At 45.9% G+C, this 18,081-nt stretch overlaps 1 protein-coding gene across 2 annotated transcripts in view; it reads left to right on the forward strand.

Moving 5' to 3' along the window:
- LMNTD1 (lamin tail domain containing 1) overlaps positions 1–18,081 on the forward strand; it is a 2,112,860-nt gene that overhangs the window by 1,873,741 nt on the left and 221,038 nt on the right. For both annotated transcript variants that reach the window (XM_069628478.1, XM_069628479.1), the window contains exon 14: positions 4,735–4,976. In XM_069628478.1, the coding sequence (XP_069484579.1) occupies positions 4,735–4,976 (242 nt within the window). The remainder of the gene's footprint in view (positions 1–4,734; positions 4,977–18,081) is intronic.

Consider the following 18,081-nt stretch of genomic DNA (forward strand, 5'->3'; position numbering starts at 1 on the left):
TGTTATTTCATCCCATTGGTCATCTTTCCCCACATCATCTATATCCCCATCTAATCCCAAATCAGGCATAGAATTCAACAGTTGTAGCACCTAATCCTCGTTATAAGCTACACATTTGTCTGATATTGAAGCCGTAGTCACAAGTAAGGTTATCTATAAAGCCCCCAAACAGTAATACAGCTCTAAAGAAACGATGAATAGACCACCACAGGGACAAGCCAGGAGGAATCAAAGGGGGTGGGTATTCAAAAAGGTTTCTTGCACAGCATTACTAATTAGTAGCATACTTGTTTATCTTTGTGGTGTTAAGGGTTTAAGCTAGGTTAAAGAAGAGACTGATTAAGCTCATAAATGTATATGTTTTTTAATTGTGTAACCATCTATACATGGATTCTGTGGAATAATACAAGGAGCAACCAGAGGGAATCATCCTTTGCCACCTACAAGAAACACATTTTCTACACATTGTTTGCCCCTGAGGATTGTCCGGCTAGTATCAGCTATACAGGACAGAAACTTATATAAATCGGGCTAATGTGGACATAGTGGGAAATTAAGTTGAGTCAACCATCACTGTGTTGGCACGAGTCATTGAGACTTGACTTTGTATATGTGCTAATGTATGTAGATTGAAGCTGAAGCATTGAATTACAATGATTTGTGTATAGATTTTCATGTTTTTGATATGATTCAGCAGGTGGTTAGACTTGCGCTCTGATGTATTAATAAAATGGACATGTGTTTATGTATGAAACATCATTTTTTGACAGTGTTATCATCCTGTATTTGTTTAGAGGTAGATAGTAAGAGTCCTTTGGTGTGAGTAGGGATACATATGTTTTTTTACTGCTAGATAGTGGCCTTTCTTTTGTTTGATTTCATGCTTAATATTGCTACCAGTGTGTGCTGCACTATCATCTTCCACAGGAGATCTGTTTTATAAAACAAAAAGCCTCCTAAACCAATATTGAAAGAATATTGGACCTCCCCTGCTCCTCCAGAACTATCAATGACAACATTGCATCCCTTTCACCTGCATTGGCTGATTTCTGCAATCACTCCTTTGCCACTGACTCCTTCCCGCTACCGCCCAAGCACTCTCTTGTGCACCCTCTCGTCAAAAAGCCTTCTGCCGACCCCTCCTGCCTGGCTAACTACTGGTCTATCTCCTTAGCAAACTCTTAGAGAAGCTGGTCATCTCCCAGCTGATCCACCACACTGAATCTGTTTGTTGCATCCACGGCCACCAGAGCAGCCAGAGGCATGGACACTGCAGTCCTGAACACCCATGAAGACTTGCCCTCAAATCTAGCTTCCAACTCTCCTTCCTTTTTCATCCTTCTTGACCTTCCCTCTGCCTTTGATATGGTCAATCATGCCACCCTTATAAATAAGCTCAGTGAAACCCTTCGCATCACGGACCTGGCACTGGGCTGGTTGATCTCCTTCCTCTCTGGCTGACCTTCCCAGGTTCAACTGGGCCCTTTTCTCTCCCCCATTACACTCTCCACATGTGGAGTCCCTCAGGGCTCTATCCCCACACTGTGGCTCTTCCACATCTACCTTGCCCCTCTTTCCCATTGATCTCTGCATTCTCTCCTCCAGTGTTATGCAGATGACATCCAGTTCTCCTTCAATCTTCCCTCCTCTACCTCCTCTCCTTCCTCTCTCATTCCCAACAGTCTGACTGCTATCCAGGCAGGGTGTGCTGCTAATGATCTCTGCCTTACTGCCACTAAGACTGAGATTCTTCTCATTGGGCCCCCTACTTTCTGGCCACCCTGCATGGGCCCATACCGCCCACTCTGTTGTGAGGTGAAAACCTTGGTGTCATCTTTGGCTCCTGTCTCATCTTCTCTCCTCAAATCGCGGATCTTGCCAAGAAGGCTGACTTTCAGCTGCACCTCCGCAGAGGCATTCTCCCTTTCCTCAGCTTCCCCTAGAAACTCATTGTCCCCAGAGCTCTGGTCCTCTCTAGGCTGAGCTTCTGCAACAGCCTCTTCCTCAATCTGCCGTTATCCTCCTTTCGCCCCTTCAACTAATCCAGAATAGGACTGCAAGACTTATCCTTAACCTCAAGCCCAGGGACTGCATATCTCCAGCCCTAAAATCTCTCCACTGGTTCCTGGCTGTTGCGAGGATCAAGTTCAAGACCCTCTGTATCAGCCACAAGTATTTCTGGGGACAGGAGCCTGCTACCTCCAACTCTCCTGTCCTCAATACCTCCCTGCAAGAGCCATTCGGTCTTCTAGCTCCAACTCTCTGCAGATCAGATGCTTTTCTAAGCAGAGAGTTGGGGGTTGATCTCTCTCTTCTGCAGGAGCCTCTGGAATTACATCCCTGCCCCTCTCAGGATTGAGCCGGATCTCCCTAAGTTCTGGAAACTTCTCAAGACCCGCCTTTTCCCTGTTGCATAGTGGGGGGATGGAAGGTGGTGCTCTGGGCATCCAGCAGGCCCCATGCTGCTATGGGGCATCAGCACCACCTGGAGTGAGCGGCAGGGCAGGCCATACCCATGACCATGCAGACCTCTGCCACCTTGCTAGCACAAGGGCCCCACGGCATCATGGCCTGCAGGCCTGTGCTCACACGGTGTGGGCCTGCAGGCCTACATGAGAGACAGACCAGTCATTCCTCTTTGGGATTCTGCAGCCGTTCTGGTGCACCTGTCTGCAGGGGCTCCTTTTATTAGCGTGGGCCATGACACAGTCATGGCCCACGTTATAAGGGCAATACACAGGGGAGGGACACATCCCTTAAAGTGGCAACACACTTGGGAGGGTCACACACCACATCCCTCTCCCCTGCTAATGTGCCCCTCTGCCACATTTGACTGGCTGCCTGGTTCCTTCTGAGTCATACAGGGCAACAGGCCCACCTCGCCCAGTCTACCCAAGCACTTCGTTCTCCACTGCCCCAAACCTGCACTCGCCCTACCGGGCTCACTCCCCCTGCACTAGCCTGGCGGGCCTACACCCCTTCTGAGCCTGATCCAGCACTGTCCTCACACTTGTTACTGCACTTGCATGATCCGAATGACAAAAGGCCTAGTAGGACCGTTTTTGTTATTCTTCAAACCCCCCTCACCTCCTCGCCCCCTCTTTTGTCTTGTGGAGCCTTAAAACACCATTTGCTGTATAGGCGCATTATAAATACCTAATAAATAAATACATACATACATACATACATACATACATACATAAATAAATAAGTGTATTTCAAAAGTGGCAAAATCCATAACCTTCGCCATACAAGAAGTAAAAAACAAACATAAAGACATTAAGATAAAATCCTCCAAGAAATTAAACGCTACAATATGTATTTACTCAAAAATATTATATGTATATAAGAAACAATCTCATGTTGCATGCTCACAGTCCAGAGCTGTCACGGCAGGAGTGGTGAGCATTGTAATGTGATGGAGTGCATGCTGCATGAGTACATCTAGTACCTGACATAGCACTATGGAAATGTGGAGTGCAACATGCCATGCAGAATGCCAATATCATTTAGGAAATTGCCTGTGGCTAAAAAGTGCAGCAGCCACCCAAGCTTCAACAGTGGTGTGATGGATGTACTCATGTTGATCCCACTCTCTAGGTCTACCTGTATCAGGGTGATTAGCACAGTTGTGGTCTCCCTCTTCAGGACGTACAGTGTAATGAACTTCCCACCACTGAGTGCCCAGGATGATGGGCTGGCCCTGGGAAAAGGCCCTCTCCTTACGCAGCTGCTCCTCTGCATTTGTGTAGGCTCTATGATGGGAAGCTGCTGCTGTGCGTGCATCTGAACTGCAGGAGGTTCTGTAGCTCGCCAAATGCTAGTGGCTGCACTGCATTTGGAAGTGTGTTTCAGGGCCTACTGGGGGCGCCTTTGGCTTATTTTCCATCACCTGGATCCATATACCTCCACCTTTTGGGTGAAGGTACATGCACTGTGTTCTTGGCAGAGTTACCGCCCATTTTTTTTAAAGTATTTTGACAGTATTTCACATTGTAATAGGGCGGAATTTATATTGATTGGCTGTTGCTAATTCTGCTGGCGGAATGAGCCGGGGGAATTACCGCTAGCACGTGTTGGTAATTCCTCCATCACTCTGGTTGAATTAACACAGGGAAAATTACTGCCCACTTTCGATTACCTGTGATTTGGCAGAGCGGTGAAAAGGGTGGAAATTCCATTACTGACACTTTCTTCCCTTAGCGCTGTACTTGCCATTTTTGCCCGTTGTCTTTTTTTCACCCTTCTTGAACTGTGCGCGTGTCTTAAAAATGAATTTTGCTTCATGTCATATTAGCATGACTTTGTCACCCTCCCTCTCATACTTCCCAATTTTCTCCAGACTGAGAAATCTCCGATTCTCGAGTGTTGCACCTTGGGATATACAGGCATTGCATCGAATACATAGTATCGAATGCAAAAGCATCGGAAAAAAATGCATCGGAAAAATGCATTTTTTATGTAGGTAAAGTTTTTTTTACTATAATGGGTTTTAAGGGGAAAAAACAGGGGTTGCGGCCCCCCATTAAAAAAAATCCTTTTTTTCGATGCATTTTTTTCAATGGTTTTGCATTCGATGCTTTTGCATTCTATGCAATCAACAGGAACCGCACCTTGGTATTGTTGCTTCAATTGCTGACTCTGTCATCAAGCTTCTTGATTTTGAATGTGTGACTGCAAAGACACTTTTTATATCTATAACTTCTAACCAAAGGGTGTCTTTCTTTTCTTCAGGCTGTTGCTTGGTACACTCCTGTGCGGTGGAGTAAGCCGCTGATGTATGAGCCCTGTGAAACCCCGGATGAAGTTCAGAGTGACTCTCAGCTCACAGACAGAAACGAAAATTATCAGGATTCCGTGATACATGAAGCCGACCAAGGTGGAAGCGTAAAAATGATGTCCAAGGCTAACACACCGATGCTGGAAAGCACGCTCAAGCAACCAATGGAGGGAGCCACCCCAGTATTAGTGAGGAGGTATTTAATTGGGCCTAGTGTTCTCTGCAGTTGAAGTGGGTTAAATAACTCCAGACTAGACAGACTCAGTAAAAGCATCGTCATTACAGATAAGACAGACAGTACGGTTTTCAGGTTCGTCAGTATACATTATTTAAAGTTTAGATGTCATTGTCAGGCTCCTTTAACCGGTTTACTTGGATTTAGCAATTACTATAAATGGTGATGAATGCTTGGTTGTGATATGAACAAAACGTCCAAAACTGTACTTAATGAATGCCCTGTAGGATATATTTCTGAGGGTTCCTAGTTTGCCAAGAACATAGGGCTAGCTGATGTTATTTTTATACCGTGATCCTTAGCCAAAACAAAAACAGGACTTAGTGCTGCACTACATGTACAATGTATCTACCATAGTTCTATTGGATTGCTAGGTAATTGCCCAGAATAGATTTATCAGAACACCTGAAAGAGAATGTATTTATAGCATGAGGAAATTAGCTTATTATGATTTGACTCAGGTCACAGTGTTTTGGTGAACCTTACTTTTACCCTTAGCTTTGCATCTGTCTATGTATTACCACAAATAAATAGAGCACAGAAGCAAACAGACCAGCGCTAAGCTAATTCTTCCATGTATTTTATAAGCAGTTGAGATTCTCAGCTTAACACACAGTGTTCGTGAAAAACAAAACACATGTAATGCAATGAGCTCAGCATGACATTTTCAATGATACTAGACGAAAACGTACGTTGTAAGCTCAATTCTTTTTTAGTGGGTGAAGCATTTTTTATTATCAAACCAAACTAGGGATGCGATTACAACCCTTAGCCACAGCCCTCCCTGTGATAAAGTCCTTTCCCCCCCCCCATAGAAAACGTCACTTATACTTTACCGCTTGGCTGGAAATGGGTTCATAGTGACTGTTTCGACAGTCAAAGCTTCGACAGGTGAAAGTTCTGACACAAAAGTGTCGAAAAAAAGTTTCAATTTTTATTTTTTATTTTATTTTTTTATTTTTATGGGGGTTCACCCCCCCAGCCCCTGTTTTTAAACACCTATTTAACTATACCAAATTATAATAAACCCTTTACTATTTAAAAAAAAAATGTAAAACTTTAGTTTTCGGCACGTTTGTTTCAAAACAATTTTTTCGAAACTTTGCCCGGACACCCTGGAAATACACTGCAATCTGTAACCTTGAAAAGTATACGCTATTTTGGCAGGATTTCAAGCTTTCAGGTTGCATGTGAAATTTGACTCTTGGAAAGGGGAGAAAACACATCAAAATAGCTATCTACGTTTGCATCGTCTGTTTATTTCACTTCTACCCTTCCCCAAGGCCCAGAGCCTTTCTAATAAGTCGCTTTGCATATTATTATCTTTACCGACAAGTCATGCTCACCTCATCCACTAAGGAAGTCAGTTTACATGGAAGTTGCTGCGCTCACTTCGGCAGCCTCTCTCTCACTCCCAGGGAATCACTGCAGCTCTTCCTCTCACAGGCAGCTTCTCTCTCACCCCTCCACTCTCTCGGGCAGCTGTCGGCACGGCAGCTCTCAGGACAGAAGCAGCTAGGCCTCAGAGTTCTTTTTTTCTATCTCTTCTTCTTACTCTTTCTCTCGGCAGCAAACCCCCCTAACCCTGCCCCAAAAAAACACCTTGTTTTGTGTCTTCTTTTTAAACCCTCTGTGTGCCAACCCACTTCATGTACATCCCCTAACATAAAGTATTCGCTCTCCCTGCCCCTGGCTGTGATGCCATACATCAATCAGACACCTCTTCTTGCATAGCCAAGCTTCCTGATACTTTCCAGAAGTCTCTATTTGCTTCCACCGTCACCTTTGAGCAGGGTTTTGGTTCAATGGTCGCTGGAATCGATATGTTACATTTTATTCTGGCTTCCTTCACTAGTAGCTCACAACACAATGGACTATTTAAACAAAAGGATTTCTGCACATTCCATACAGTCACGTCTTCCATCGGAAAAGCAGTTTAAATTCCTGCATTTATTTTCTAAGCATCGCAGAGCCTGTATCTGCAGTGCCAGTTACACCCCCAGTTTGCACCCTAAATTTGCGCCAATAGTTTTGCATCACGTGCTAGGAACTCAGCCGTCCCATTCTAAACACAAATTATATTAATGGTTACACGTTAAGAATTAGTAGGTTAATTGTGTTGGAAGATAGATGTTAGTCCCTACACTACTTCCCTTGCACTGCCCTGACAGGGTAAATCCCAAGTTACCCCTCCATTGGAATTGTAATTGTTTATTTGTAAAGCGCTTATACACAAGTAAATGTTTCAAAGCTCTTCAAGGCAGGAAGGGGACAAGGGGATATCGTCGTCATTCTTAGGCCTTGAAGATTCTGAATGATCTGCAACAATGACTAGCATACAGGCCAAAGGCATTTCTACTTGTATAAGTGCACGACAAAGAGTGGGGCGAGAAGGGAGTGGGGGGAGAAGGACATGTAGAGACAAAAAGGTTGGTTATTAATGCGCCTATGCATGAGTATATTAGGCACAACCAAGCTAGGGAGGGGAGACAGAGGACAGGACATTCAAACCTGCTAAGCCTAGTACATTCAGGTTGTGCAAGTGAGCAGAATGGAAGTGCTAGGGAGGCGAAGGGGGACGAGTGCACCCAGCCCAGCAGGGGCATGGGTTAACTTCAGAATGGTTACCACTCTCATGGAAAGTATTCCAAGTGCAGTGTGAGGCTCTGGAGTAACACCAGGTGACCAGTCAGTGAACTGAGCAGGTTGGATAAGAGAACAAAGGAGGGAAGCAGGAGAGAAGAGAAGGAGGTTAGCAGGGGAGAGGGAGAGAGAAAGAGGAGAAGAGAAAGGTATTGAGGAGTTTCCAGAATGGAAGGCGGTCCGGCTCAAGACGGAGAGAGGCAGGTAGGCTGTTCCAGAGGGAGCCACCTCTAAAGGAGAGGGATATACCTCAAAATCTCTGTTCGGAAAAACGGCTCACCCACAGAGAGTTGGAAGAGGCCGAGCGGAAGTCTCTGTAAGGAGAGTATTTAGGAAGAGAGTGTTGTAGATCGTAAGGGCCCCGGCCCCAGAAAGCCTTGTGGACTATGCAGAGGGATTTGAACTTAATCATTGCAGCCACAGGGAGCCAGTGGAGGGATTTCAGCGCTGGAGAGATGTGGTCCCTGGGCTTGAGGCCAAGGATAAGTCTTGCGGTTCTGTTCTGGACAAGTTGAAGAGGTCAGAGAATAGAAGTAGGAAGATTGAGACAGAGACTGTTGCACTAGTCCAGTCTGGAAAGAACCAGGGCACTGGAGAAAGTGAGCCTCTGGTGGAAGGTGAGAAAAGGTACAATACCTCTGAGGAGGTGCAGTTGGTAGTGGGACTTTTTGGACATGTCCGAGATGTGAGAAGAGAAAGATAGAGTAGAGTCGAAGATGGTGCCCCAGATTTTGTGCCTCACTAGTGGGTGAGGGCGCTGGACCACGGGTGGCTGGCCAGAGTGAAAGTGGGAAAGTGGGAGCAAGGGTCCTCATGAGGACAATCTCTGTCCTACTGGCATTAAGGCAGAGATCACTAGCAGCACACCGGGACTGAATTGCGGACAGTCAGTCAGGGATGAGCGAAGAGGAGGAGGAGGAGGAGGAGGAAGAGGCAGAGGGCAGCCTGAAAGAGAGCTGTGTGACATCCACATAGCACATAGCACTGAAAGTTGGAGGTGAAGGCAGAGATCATGTGGGCCAAAGGTGCCATGTATACATTGAAAAACCAGGGGCATAGATTAGATCCCTGGGGGACACCACAAGTAGAGAGAGTGATAGCGGAGAGAAAGGACCCAAGTTCTACCTGGGAAGGACGGACAGTGATAAAGGATGCTAGTCACACCATAGCCTGATCAGTGATGCCCAGGGTATCATGGAGATGGTAGATCAGGATGTTGTGGTTTACCATATCAAAGGCAGAGGAGAGGTTCAGGAGAATGAGGACAGAGGGAGAATTAGTCAAGGTTTGAGAGCAGGTGTTTACAGGTGTTCAGAGGAGCAGTTTCCGTGCCTCTTGATGCTATGAAGCCAGACTAATGGTCATGGAGACAACCAACAGATTCAGTGTGGTGGGTAAGCTGAGAGATAACCAACTTCTCCAGAACTTTGCCCAGGAAAGGAGTCATGGGGATCTGGTGATAGTTTGTCAAAATAGTAAGGTCAGCAGAGAGTTTTATGAGCAGAGGGTGCACAAGAGAATGCTTAAGAGAAGTGGGGAAAACTCAAGTGGTGAAGGAGAGGTTGCAGAGGTCTGCCAAGGCTGGAGCTAGAGAGTCAATGCTGTCCTTGATGGTTTTGGAGGGGCAGGGGTCCACCTGTTTGGAAGAAGCTTTCATAGACCGGACTTGTCTAGAGACCTCCTCAGGTGTGACAGGGGAGAGGGAGGAGAGAAGAGTTGGCGTTGTGGGGGCGGCCGAGGGAGGCCCAGGAGACAATGATGCACGAGTGGGTGCGGAAAAAAGAGAAGACAGGATGTCCTGTGTTTTGGTGGTGAAGTGTGCAGCCAGGGCCCACAAAGGGCCTGGTTCGGTGCAGTAGAGAATGAGGCTGTAATAGGGTTGGCCAGTTCCTTACAGGCTTTGAAAAAGTTCAGCCATGTTGTTGGATGCCACAGAGATGCAAGCTTGAACATGGACTCTTTTCTTGGACCGGATGCAGAGTCTGTATTGCCTTTGTAGAAGACGGCAGGCCAGCTTGTTAGAGGATGTGCTGTAGATCCCCATTTCCGTTATGCTGCCCTGCATTGGCATTTAAGGTCACCAAGGTCAGTGTTGTGCCAAGAGTTGCACTTTTTGGTGGGCTTCAGTCGGACCCTCATGACAGGGGCAAAGATGTCAAGAGTATTGGAGATGGAAAGGTGAAAGTTAGTGAGGGCTATATCAGTGTGGGAGTCAGCCGCAATAGTAGGAGTAGGAGAGTAGCTGGAGGCAAAGGCAGCCACTGACCCTTTTTTCATGGGTCGGATGACCTTGAAGGTCAGAGGCAGTGCAGGGTGTGCCAGTGCTAAAGGAGAGGAAAGCTTCAAATGAGAGGAGAGAAGAGTGATCAGTCCATGAGAGTGGGGTAGTAAGAGGAATAGAGAGAGGGATGTCTGTGTGTGTCAGACCAGAGGGTAGACTGGAGAGAGAGAGAGTGAGTGTCTTAGGTTACGTAAAGCTCTTGAAGAGTTAGGAGAGTCGAGATGGATGTTGAGATCCCCCAGCAGGAGGAGGAGGAAAGGAGAGAAGATGCCAGGTCAGCCCATGCCGTGAAGAACAGCGTGGACTGGCTCGGGCGGCTGATAGAACGTGGCTATACTAAGAGAGGAGACAGGCGAGAGACAGAGCCTGCAGACCAGTCATTCAAAAGAGGAATATGTCTGAGTAGGGATGGTGGAAACAGGGATCCACTCTGGAAAGGTTGGGGCAACTCCCCCTCCGGGCCTGTTTATCCTGGGTTCAGAGAGGATCTTGTAGCCTTCAGGGAGAAGATTGTCAAAACTCATGATAGAGCTGTCTTTAAACAAGGTCTCTGTGAGGGCAAGAACATCATTGTCCAGGTGTTCCAGGAGGTGGCAGTTGTCGGAAGACTGCTTTACTGCTGAGCGAGAGTTATGTGTGGCAACGTGGAGCAGATTGCCATTTTATAAAGACTTACAGGGTGGAGGGGTTCAAGGGATTGAGGTCCCCCGCCCATAAGCGGTGCAGATGCCTGAGAGATAGAGGCAAGAGAAGGCAGAGGGGCCGAAAGGAGTGTAGGCAAGGGAACGCAGACATTGGGAAATGGCAAGGGAGCCAGTGAAGGAGGGGCGACAGAGGGCAAGGGAGCAATTGGTTTGCATGACTTCTCAATTCTGTCTCACATCAGTGTCTCACATGAACACTATCATATCTCTTCTTCGGGAGTCTGAGTTGTGATTTCTGGCCTAATTGAAATTTGCACCACCTAAATCTCCTACAGCTCCTGTGTCTCCTTTTCATATTTATAGCAAAAACTCAGTATAGTGGTACTCCAGCTCCCATCCACTCAACCATGTTTTACCACAAGCAAATAGATCAAGGGTACTCCTCTCGAACAGTATGCCTCTAGGGACAAGTGAAGCTTGAGGCAGGTTCAAAGAATACCTTCATTGACTTGAGGAACAATGCAAGCACTCTTTGTCGCGATCCCCTGTGTGCTGTGTCATGTTTTTAACCCTCAGGTCTATCAAAAGATTTAAATCCAATAATCAAAGGTCGTGGATGTTCATCAATACACATCATCCATGATCTCAGTTACCTAATTGATGCTTCAGGTTACCTTCAAAAGATACACAGGAAAGTATATCTATTCTATGAAGCTAATTCCTTAGCACTCATGAAACCAGGTCCATGCAAAAAAACATGTGTTTTGAAGATTGATCAATGTCAGCTGGAACTCTTTGCTTTTGTTTTAAACACATTTAATTGGAACAAGTGCAAGTTTACAATAAAACAATACGTAATGCAAAGATTACTGGTCTGTTTAAAAAAATATAATACGATCAGAGAAAACCCTGGATAACAAACGGTGGTAGTACAAAGAGTGACCGACATGCCCTGCAGCAACACATTGAATACTCAACAGTGTTAAACCTAACATAACTCCACAATCATAGGTATTGTTAGGGATTTTGTCAGAGGGCTATAGAACCTCTGCATTAGATTGCATGATCAATCTGTATTCATGACTAATCTTCCACGATTATTATCTTACCACAGACCTTGGATCCCGACAATTGGCAGAAGACAGTTTAAGAGAAGAAACAAAAATAAAAACACAACAGCAGGCCAATTTTCCTTTTCTCCCTTTACACTTTCACATTTGTAACTCCTTCAAATGTAAAAGGGCATTATTTATAAAATGACCAGTTGATCCTGACTGACTGTAAAAATAAACCCAAATTGTACCTGCACCTCACTTTACAAATATATTCACTTCAAGTGTGGGTGAGATTTCTGCGCTGTTATTATGGGAAACACCTCTGAACTGGATTATCAGCACACAGGAGTATTGTGGATTCTGCAAAGCCCAGCCACCCACGAAGGACACAGCTCGTCTGTCAAGGCCTCAGCTTCCTGGAAAATCTTGCACTGCACGCCCCTGGCCAGTCACTTGCTCGCCTGTCAGCTGTCTGCTGCTGTGCTATTCTGTCATCTGAACTCCCCAAACCTCTTCTGTCTCCTGAATTTATATGCTAAACCTGTCAATCTCAGTAGAACCTGCCTTTTTCCTGACGTATACACATCACCCGAGCTGGTTGGCATCTCTTCCCTTAGAGAACAACCTCCCAAAGATGTTTGTAACAATTGCTTCTTGCAGCACACAATAGCACCTTCTCCAGAGTGCATAATTTCCTTTGCAGCTTGTGTAATGAAATCACAGCTAATGCACCCTGCCTGCACATTTGAATTCTACTGTAAAAACAGCACATTACTGTTGGCATGTCACCTGATCCTGGTTTACACTGCTTTGTTAAGGGTAAATTATCAATTAATAGGAAAGGTGTAAATTGGTTAGTTTGGGTTAATATGTATATAGTGCAAACAGGACAGATAACTTGTTCACCATGAATTGTATTATTTTAAAAAGGTGCTTATTACAAGAATGTGCACTTCCATTTGATGTCTGTATTCCAGCTATTTGATGTGTATATTCTGTTTACTGCCTCCTCCGAATATAATATCCTGGCCCACTTACTGCCCCTCATATACAGTATCCCTACATCTCCAGTATCTCTCCTATATCTCCCTCCTGTTTCTACTGTTTGGATCACCTGGGCAATCACTGCAGGAGAAACTAAAATGATCTTTCAAAAAATAAAAATAAAAAACTAAAATGTGTACTCCCAATTGAAGTGTCCATATTTGAAATAAATACCACACACATTGAACCACAAGCGTAATTGATTATGTACATACTTTAGCTTCACCCAACAGGCAAAATGTCCAACCATATATTCATTAATGATGTTTCAACACATCAATAAATAGTATATATCTATAAGGAAAAGCATTTTTTTTAAAAATCAGATCTCATCTTTTATCAGTTGTCCGATCTCCATATTTCTAATATATAATATCTCATTACCATTTCCAGACAACATACAATCAAAAGCAAAACAATAAATAAAAATAAAAACAGCAGTGAAGATTATGTCTTTTTGATTCCTGGCAACCACAATATATGGGATCACATCTCCGGAATGTCCTGTCCATTAGTCTTTGCTCTACTACTGCACACAACGCTGTCATCAGCAGAACTCCTCTAGTCAGGCACTCCATGGAATCTCCTCCACAGGCGTCATCTTTATGGCATCTCAGGCTCCTTATTTTCACCCCCTTCTCTCGGTCCAGGGGCTTTCCCGGGGCCTCCGATCCCGTGGCATCCTCCAAAGGTCCAGCGCTCCAAGGATTCCTCTGCCGGGGCAAGGAATTAGTCATCTAAAGTAAAAAGAAACAAAACAAATGAAGTACCTAGCACAACACATTTTTCTATCCCGCTTCTGCTGCAATATCTGAAAATAAGATTGGGTTGCTATTATTAATATGATGGCTCAGTGAATACTGGCCTATATCACTGGAACACCTGAAAATAAGTTTATCATTATACAAACCAAAACATACATCCCACATCATGCAACCAAAATAATTTCAAAAATACACGCCTTCCCACGTTATATCTCTTCATACCAGAACCTCTTAATATTTCCCATTAATTTCAATGAAAGGCAGCTGTATTTACCTTGATTCTCCTGTTAGCCCAATTCTCACCCCATAGTCCTTATTTTCCCTCAACTAGCCTCAACTTCTTCAAGCCTTTTCACCTTATGTTTTGGGTGGAAAGGTTTGATTTGATTTACATGGATAAACTCTTCCACTGTCAATTCACCCTCCTTTTTAACTATTCTGTATACCACATGAGAGACTTTGGGCCTCATTAGGACCCTGGCGGTGACGGTATGAATAATCTGAGCCCTTACGAACCCGGTTGTTAGCCACTGTAACAGAGGGTACTCTGGTAAACCAGTGCATCATTAAAAACACGCTAGATGCTGCAGAGACAGGTGGCTGGTGATTAGTCCAGGGGACACTTCTCAAGCGTCACGTCTGGCTCAGGAACTCAGGTTTTAAGCCAGAAAACCCAGGCGTCGCTCATAAACAAACCAATTGAGGACTCAAACCTGTTTGGTAAGGTAGTGGACGACGCTCTGGAGACAGCTAAAAAGGAGTTTGATATCCTTAAGACACTGGACCAGATCACAAGACCTCCTAACATGAGAGGTTACAGCAACAGACAATTTTGTTCGTGGCCAACGTCAAAACCAACAGCAACAACAACAGTTCTCCTCAGCAGGCAATTGGTCCTTCACCCATGGAACCAGCGCACAATATGCTCAAAGAGGACAACGTCGTGGAAAAGGAAAAGGTCGGGGTCCCACTCCCAGAGGCTCCCCGGCTACCAACACCAAATGACCCAAAGGTTCGGGTCCCCTCCCATGCATCTCCGGTCGGGGGGGCGGTTAACATCATTTCTACCAGCATGGGAGGGAATAACCACAGACCGCTGGGTACTGTCTACCATAGCCCGCGGTTACTTCATCAATTTAGTCGGTCACTGACATTCAGACCTCCAAGGGGAAGACGCCCATCACCGGAGCACCTCGCGGTGACGGTATGAATGGTGCAGGTAAAGCAGTGGCACCTCTCATACCGTCGCACCGCATTACGAGTTCTGCTCGCGGGTTCCTGACAGCCCTCCAGGTCTTACCTGGCAGGTTGTGCGGCGCCCGCAAGCAGAAGTCGTAATGCCGCCGGCAGTGTTATCAACGGTGCCGGCACATTCATGCTCCCCACCCCCATTCTGCCCTATGGAGCAGAATGGGGATCGGGAGCCCGGCAATACTGGCACCCGCGAATGGGCAATTACGGGCCATTCATCTGGTAATGGGCTGGTTATTGCCCAATCGCGGGAGGCGGTGCCGATAGTGAGCATGGCGGTAGCCGTGCCTGCCATACAGGCACGGCTAATGCCATGCTCATAATGAGGCCCTTTGTCTATTATTCCAAATGGACCTCGCCATGCCATCCCAAAATTACATTTTTAGACCTGATCTCCCACCTTGTATTCCCTTATAGATGTCTTCCTATCATAATATGTTTTGGCACTATCAGCAGCCTTCTCCAAATTCCGCTGCACAAATGCAAATGCATGTTGTAAGTGCTTCCTCAACTCTTTCACATGTTCAGGAATTGTGGAGGCCTTTACAAGCGTTTGCTCATGGGTTCTATACAATAAGTGTTGTGGGAACACCATCTTTCTCCCTGCAGTATTTCATGAGGACTGAGATTTGTTGATTTAGCGGGGGTCGATCTAATGGCCATCAATACCAAGGGTAGCCGAAGGTCCCAACTAGAACATGCCTCAGCCACACATTTCTTTAATATGTCCACAATAGACCTATTGTTTCTTTCCACCCCACCTGAAGGCAGATGTGCAGTTTCCTTTTCACACCTAATATTTGCCAAACTTTGGTCATCAATGCACTAGTGAAATGACTTCTGTGGTATGACTCTATCCTTTGGGGTAACCCAAATCTTGAACAAAATATGATTTACCAGTACCGTGGCTGCTGTTTGGGCACTGCAATTTGGTGCTGGAATGCATTCCACCCACTTGGACATTAGGCACACCACCGTTAATAAATATTTTTCTGATGCTTGTTAATCTGCTTAAAATCACATGCTGTGCATAGTCCGACATCCAGTGGTCACTGTGGAGCATTGCATTTTGTTTTTCGTAGTCAAAAAGGGAACGTCGACATAGGTGTGTCTGTAATACTATCCCTATAGTGACGTGTAGTGTACCCAAAATCCCTCACGCATCGAGGTCCCTCAGATTGTTTTTTTCTGCCCAGAAACTGATCACCTTTATGCAGAGCTCATAAGAGACATTGCAATACCATTTTTCGACCCTTGGTCGTTTTCTTGTTAGTTATCGCTAAATCCAAACGCCTCTGGCCCTCCTTCAACGGCCTATCTGCTTCCCCCGCTAAGTCAAGAGCTTCGACGGCGGTGGTTTCGACGGAGGTGAACCAATCGGCGCTGCCGAACACGTGGCCGGGCCTCACCAGCCTTTACAGTAGGGAGAGTGGGGATTGTGGGACACTTCTGCTTCATTTCTAGAATGCCTTTCTCTCTCACCCCCCTTTCCTTCGGAGTTGTTATCACTTTTCCCTGTATCCTCAGCTATGGAGAGGACTCCCTTTAGATTTTGCCAGCTTTGCAATGGCAAATTAACGTGGAAAGATAAGCATAAGTGGTGTAACCGCTGCTTACCCCTCGACCACAACGAGAACGGCTGTGCAGCCTGTAAACTACTTCGCCCAAAGACTTTAAAGGACCGCAGGGTCAAGAGGTGGGCAGCCTACGCTATGTCAAAGGCTGATTCCTCACCCGCCGCCGCCGAATGTGATGAGGGGGACAGTGATAATGCTACCTCTGTATCGGAGGTGGTCGACCTCTCTAAGGAGCGTTCCCGCTTCTCTGCGTGTGTCCCCGGCCCCGACGGGTTCGGCAAACGTCCTACTTATGGGGATGTACACCCCAGCGACGCCAACGCACATGGAAAACATAAAACTAAACACACAACTGTTGTATTGTGTCTGTCTGATGATGTGCAGCTAATGATATCACGTGGAATGTTTATGAGTGAGTAGTGGAGTGTTGTGGTGTGAGAGTTCTAGGTGAAGCCAGTTACAGCTGGCCCGCCTGGGTGATGGGAGCCGGTGTTAGTCTTAGCTGATGTCCTTGTAATTATCCAGTTTGTCTTATGTGAGGAACTGTAACTGTAACTTAAGAAGCTGTATTAAACCTGCTTGAAGTAATCCTAACCAGACTGGTGACAGCGTCATTACATTGGCGACGAGGCGGGATTAAGAAGATGAACCTACTGGAAAGGCAACTCTGAACTAGGAAGCAACTGCTGCGGGGGGTGCAGGAGGACAGCGTCAGCAAGAAAAAGGACAACACCGCCCCATAAGAAAGTAAGTCACATCACCCAGGGCGCACCGGGAAGAAACTGTGAAGGGTCCCCATAGGAAATGCAATTGGCAGCTGGGAGAGGAAGGACAGCTGATCCCCATGGGGTGGACTGGTAACTGGATGCGTGACCCATAGTAGACATATGTGTGGATTTACTGGCCTACTCTAAACAGGAATTGGGCCCCATGGCAAAGAGATCAGCACAAGCAAAGAGAAAAAAGGAGAGCTGTGTCCTAGTGGTTTCAAAGGAAGTTGGACCCTGCAGTTGCTGGAGGAAGAGTGCCTTCCTTGCAGAGGACTAGTAGCCCATAGCAAGTAAGAATATTTATTCTAGGGCTTAAGGGAAAAATAGAAGCCTGCACTCTCTCTCTCTGATACATGAGGTGCTCTACATACATTGCAGAGTCAATGGAAGGGCTGTATGACATTGGGAAAAATAGAAGCCCTAGTGTTTCGTTACAAGGCATTCAATGGCAGTTGGTAAGCAGGAGCTTTGAAGTGCTCAGCTGCTGCCGTAATAATGATGACGTCAGATTCCAGCAGGGGGAGTTGGCGAACGCATGGAATGCTAAGGATTCAAACTTACCGGAATATTCGAAAGCCAAGTGGAATATGTTCGTCATGAACACTGCGCCGCATTATAAAGGATGGAAGTGCAATTCGAGAAAAGGACCATGTAACGTGGAATAGCGTGTGCAGGAAATAGTCAGTAAAGTCGTTCTGAACTGAAGCGGTAAACAGTGACGGTGAAGTCGGATTTGGCATTAACGACAGAGGGTGAGATACGCCTGACGAAGAAGGGCCGCCATCTCGCCAGTGTTTGTCTTTCAGGTTGCGGGGGCGGAATGTACTGTGTGCCCTAATGACAAAGAAATCTGTGCATCGCACGTCATGGCAAATGCAGTATGCTCACCCCAGCGGAGAATCACGTGGGGCGAAGGTTAAAGGTGCTTTCCGCCGCAGAGCAAAACGGTGGAGAGCGGAGGTTCTGTGACTGGTATAAAAGAAAAATGAAGTCATGCATCAAATATATGTTGTAGTGTTGATGAAAAGTAATTGATG

Source organism: Ambystoma mexicanum, chromosome 12 (assembly GCF_040938575.1).
Source record: "Ambystoma mexicanum isolate Mex_15411 chromosome 12, UKY_AmexF1_1, whole genome shotgun sequence".
Classification (NCBI taxonomy): domain Eukaryota; kingdom Metazoa; phylum Chordata; class Amphibia; order Caudata; family Ambystomatidae; genus Ambystoma; species Ambystoma mexicanum.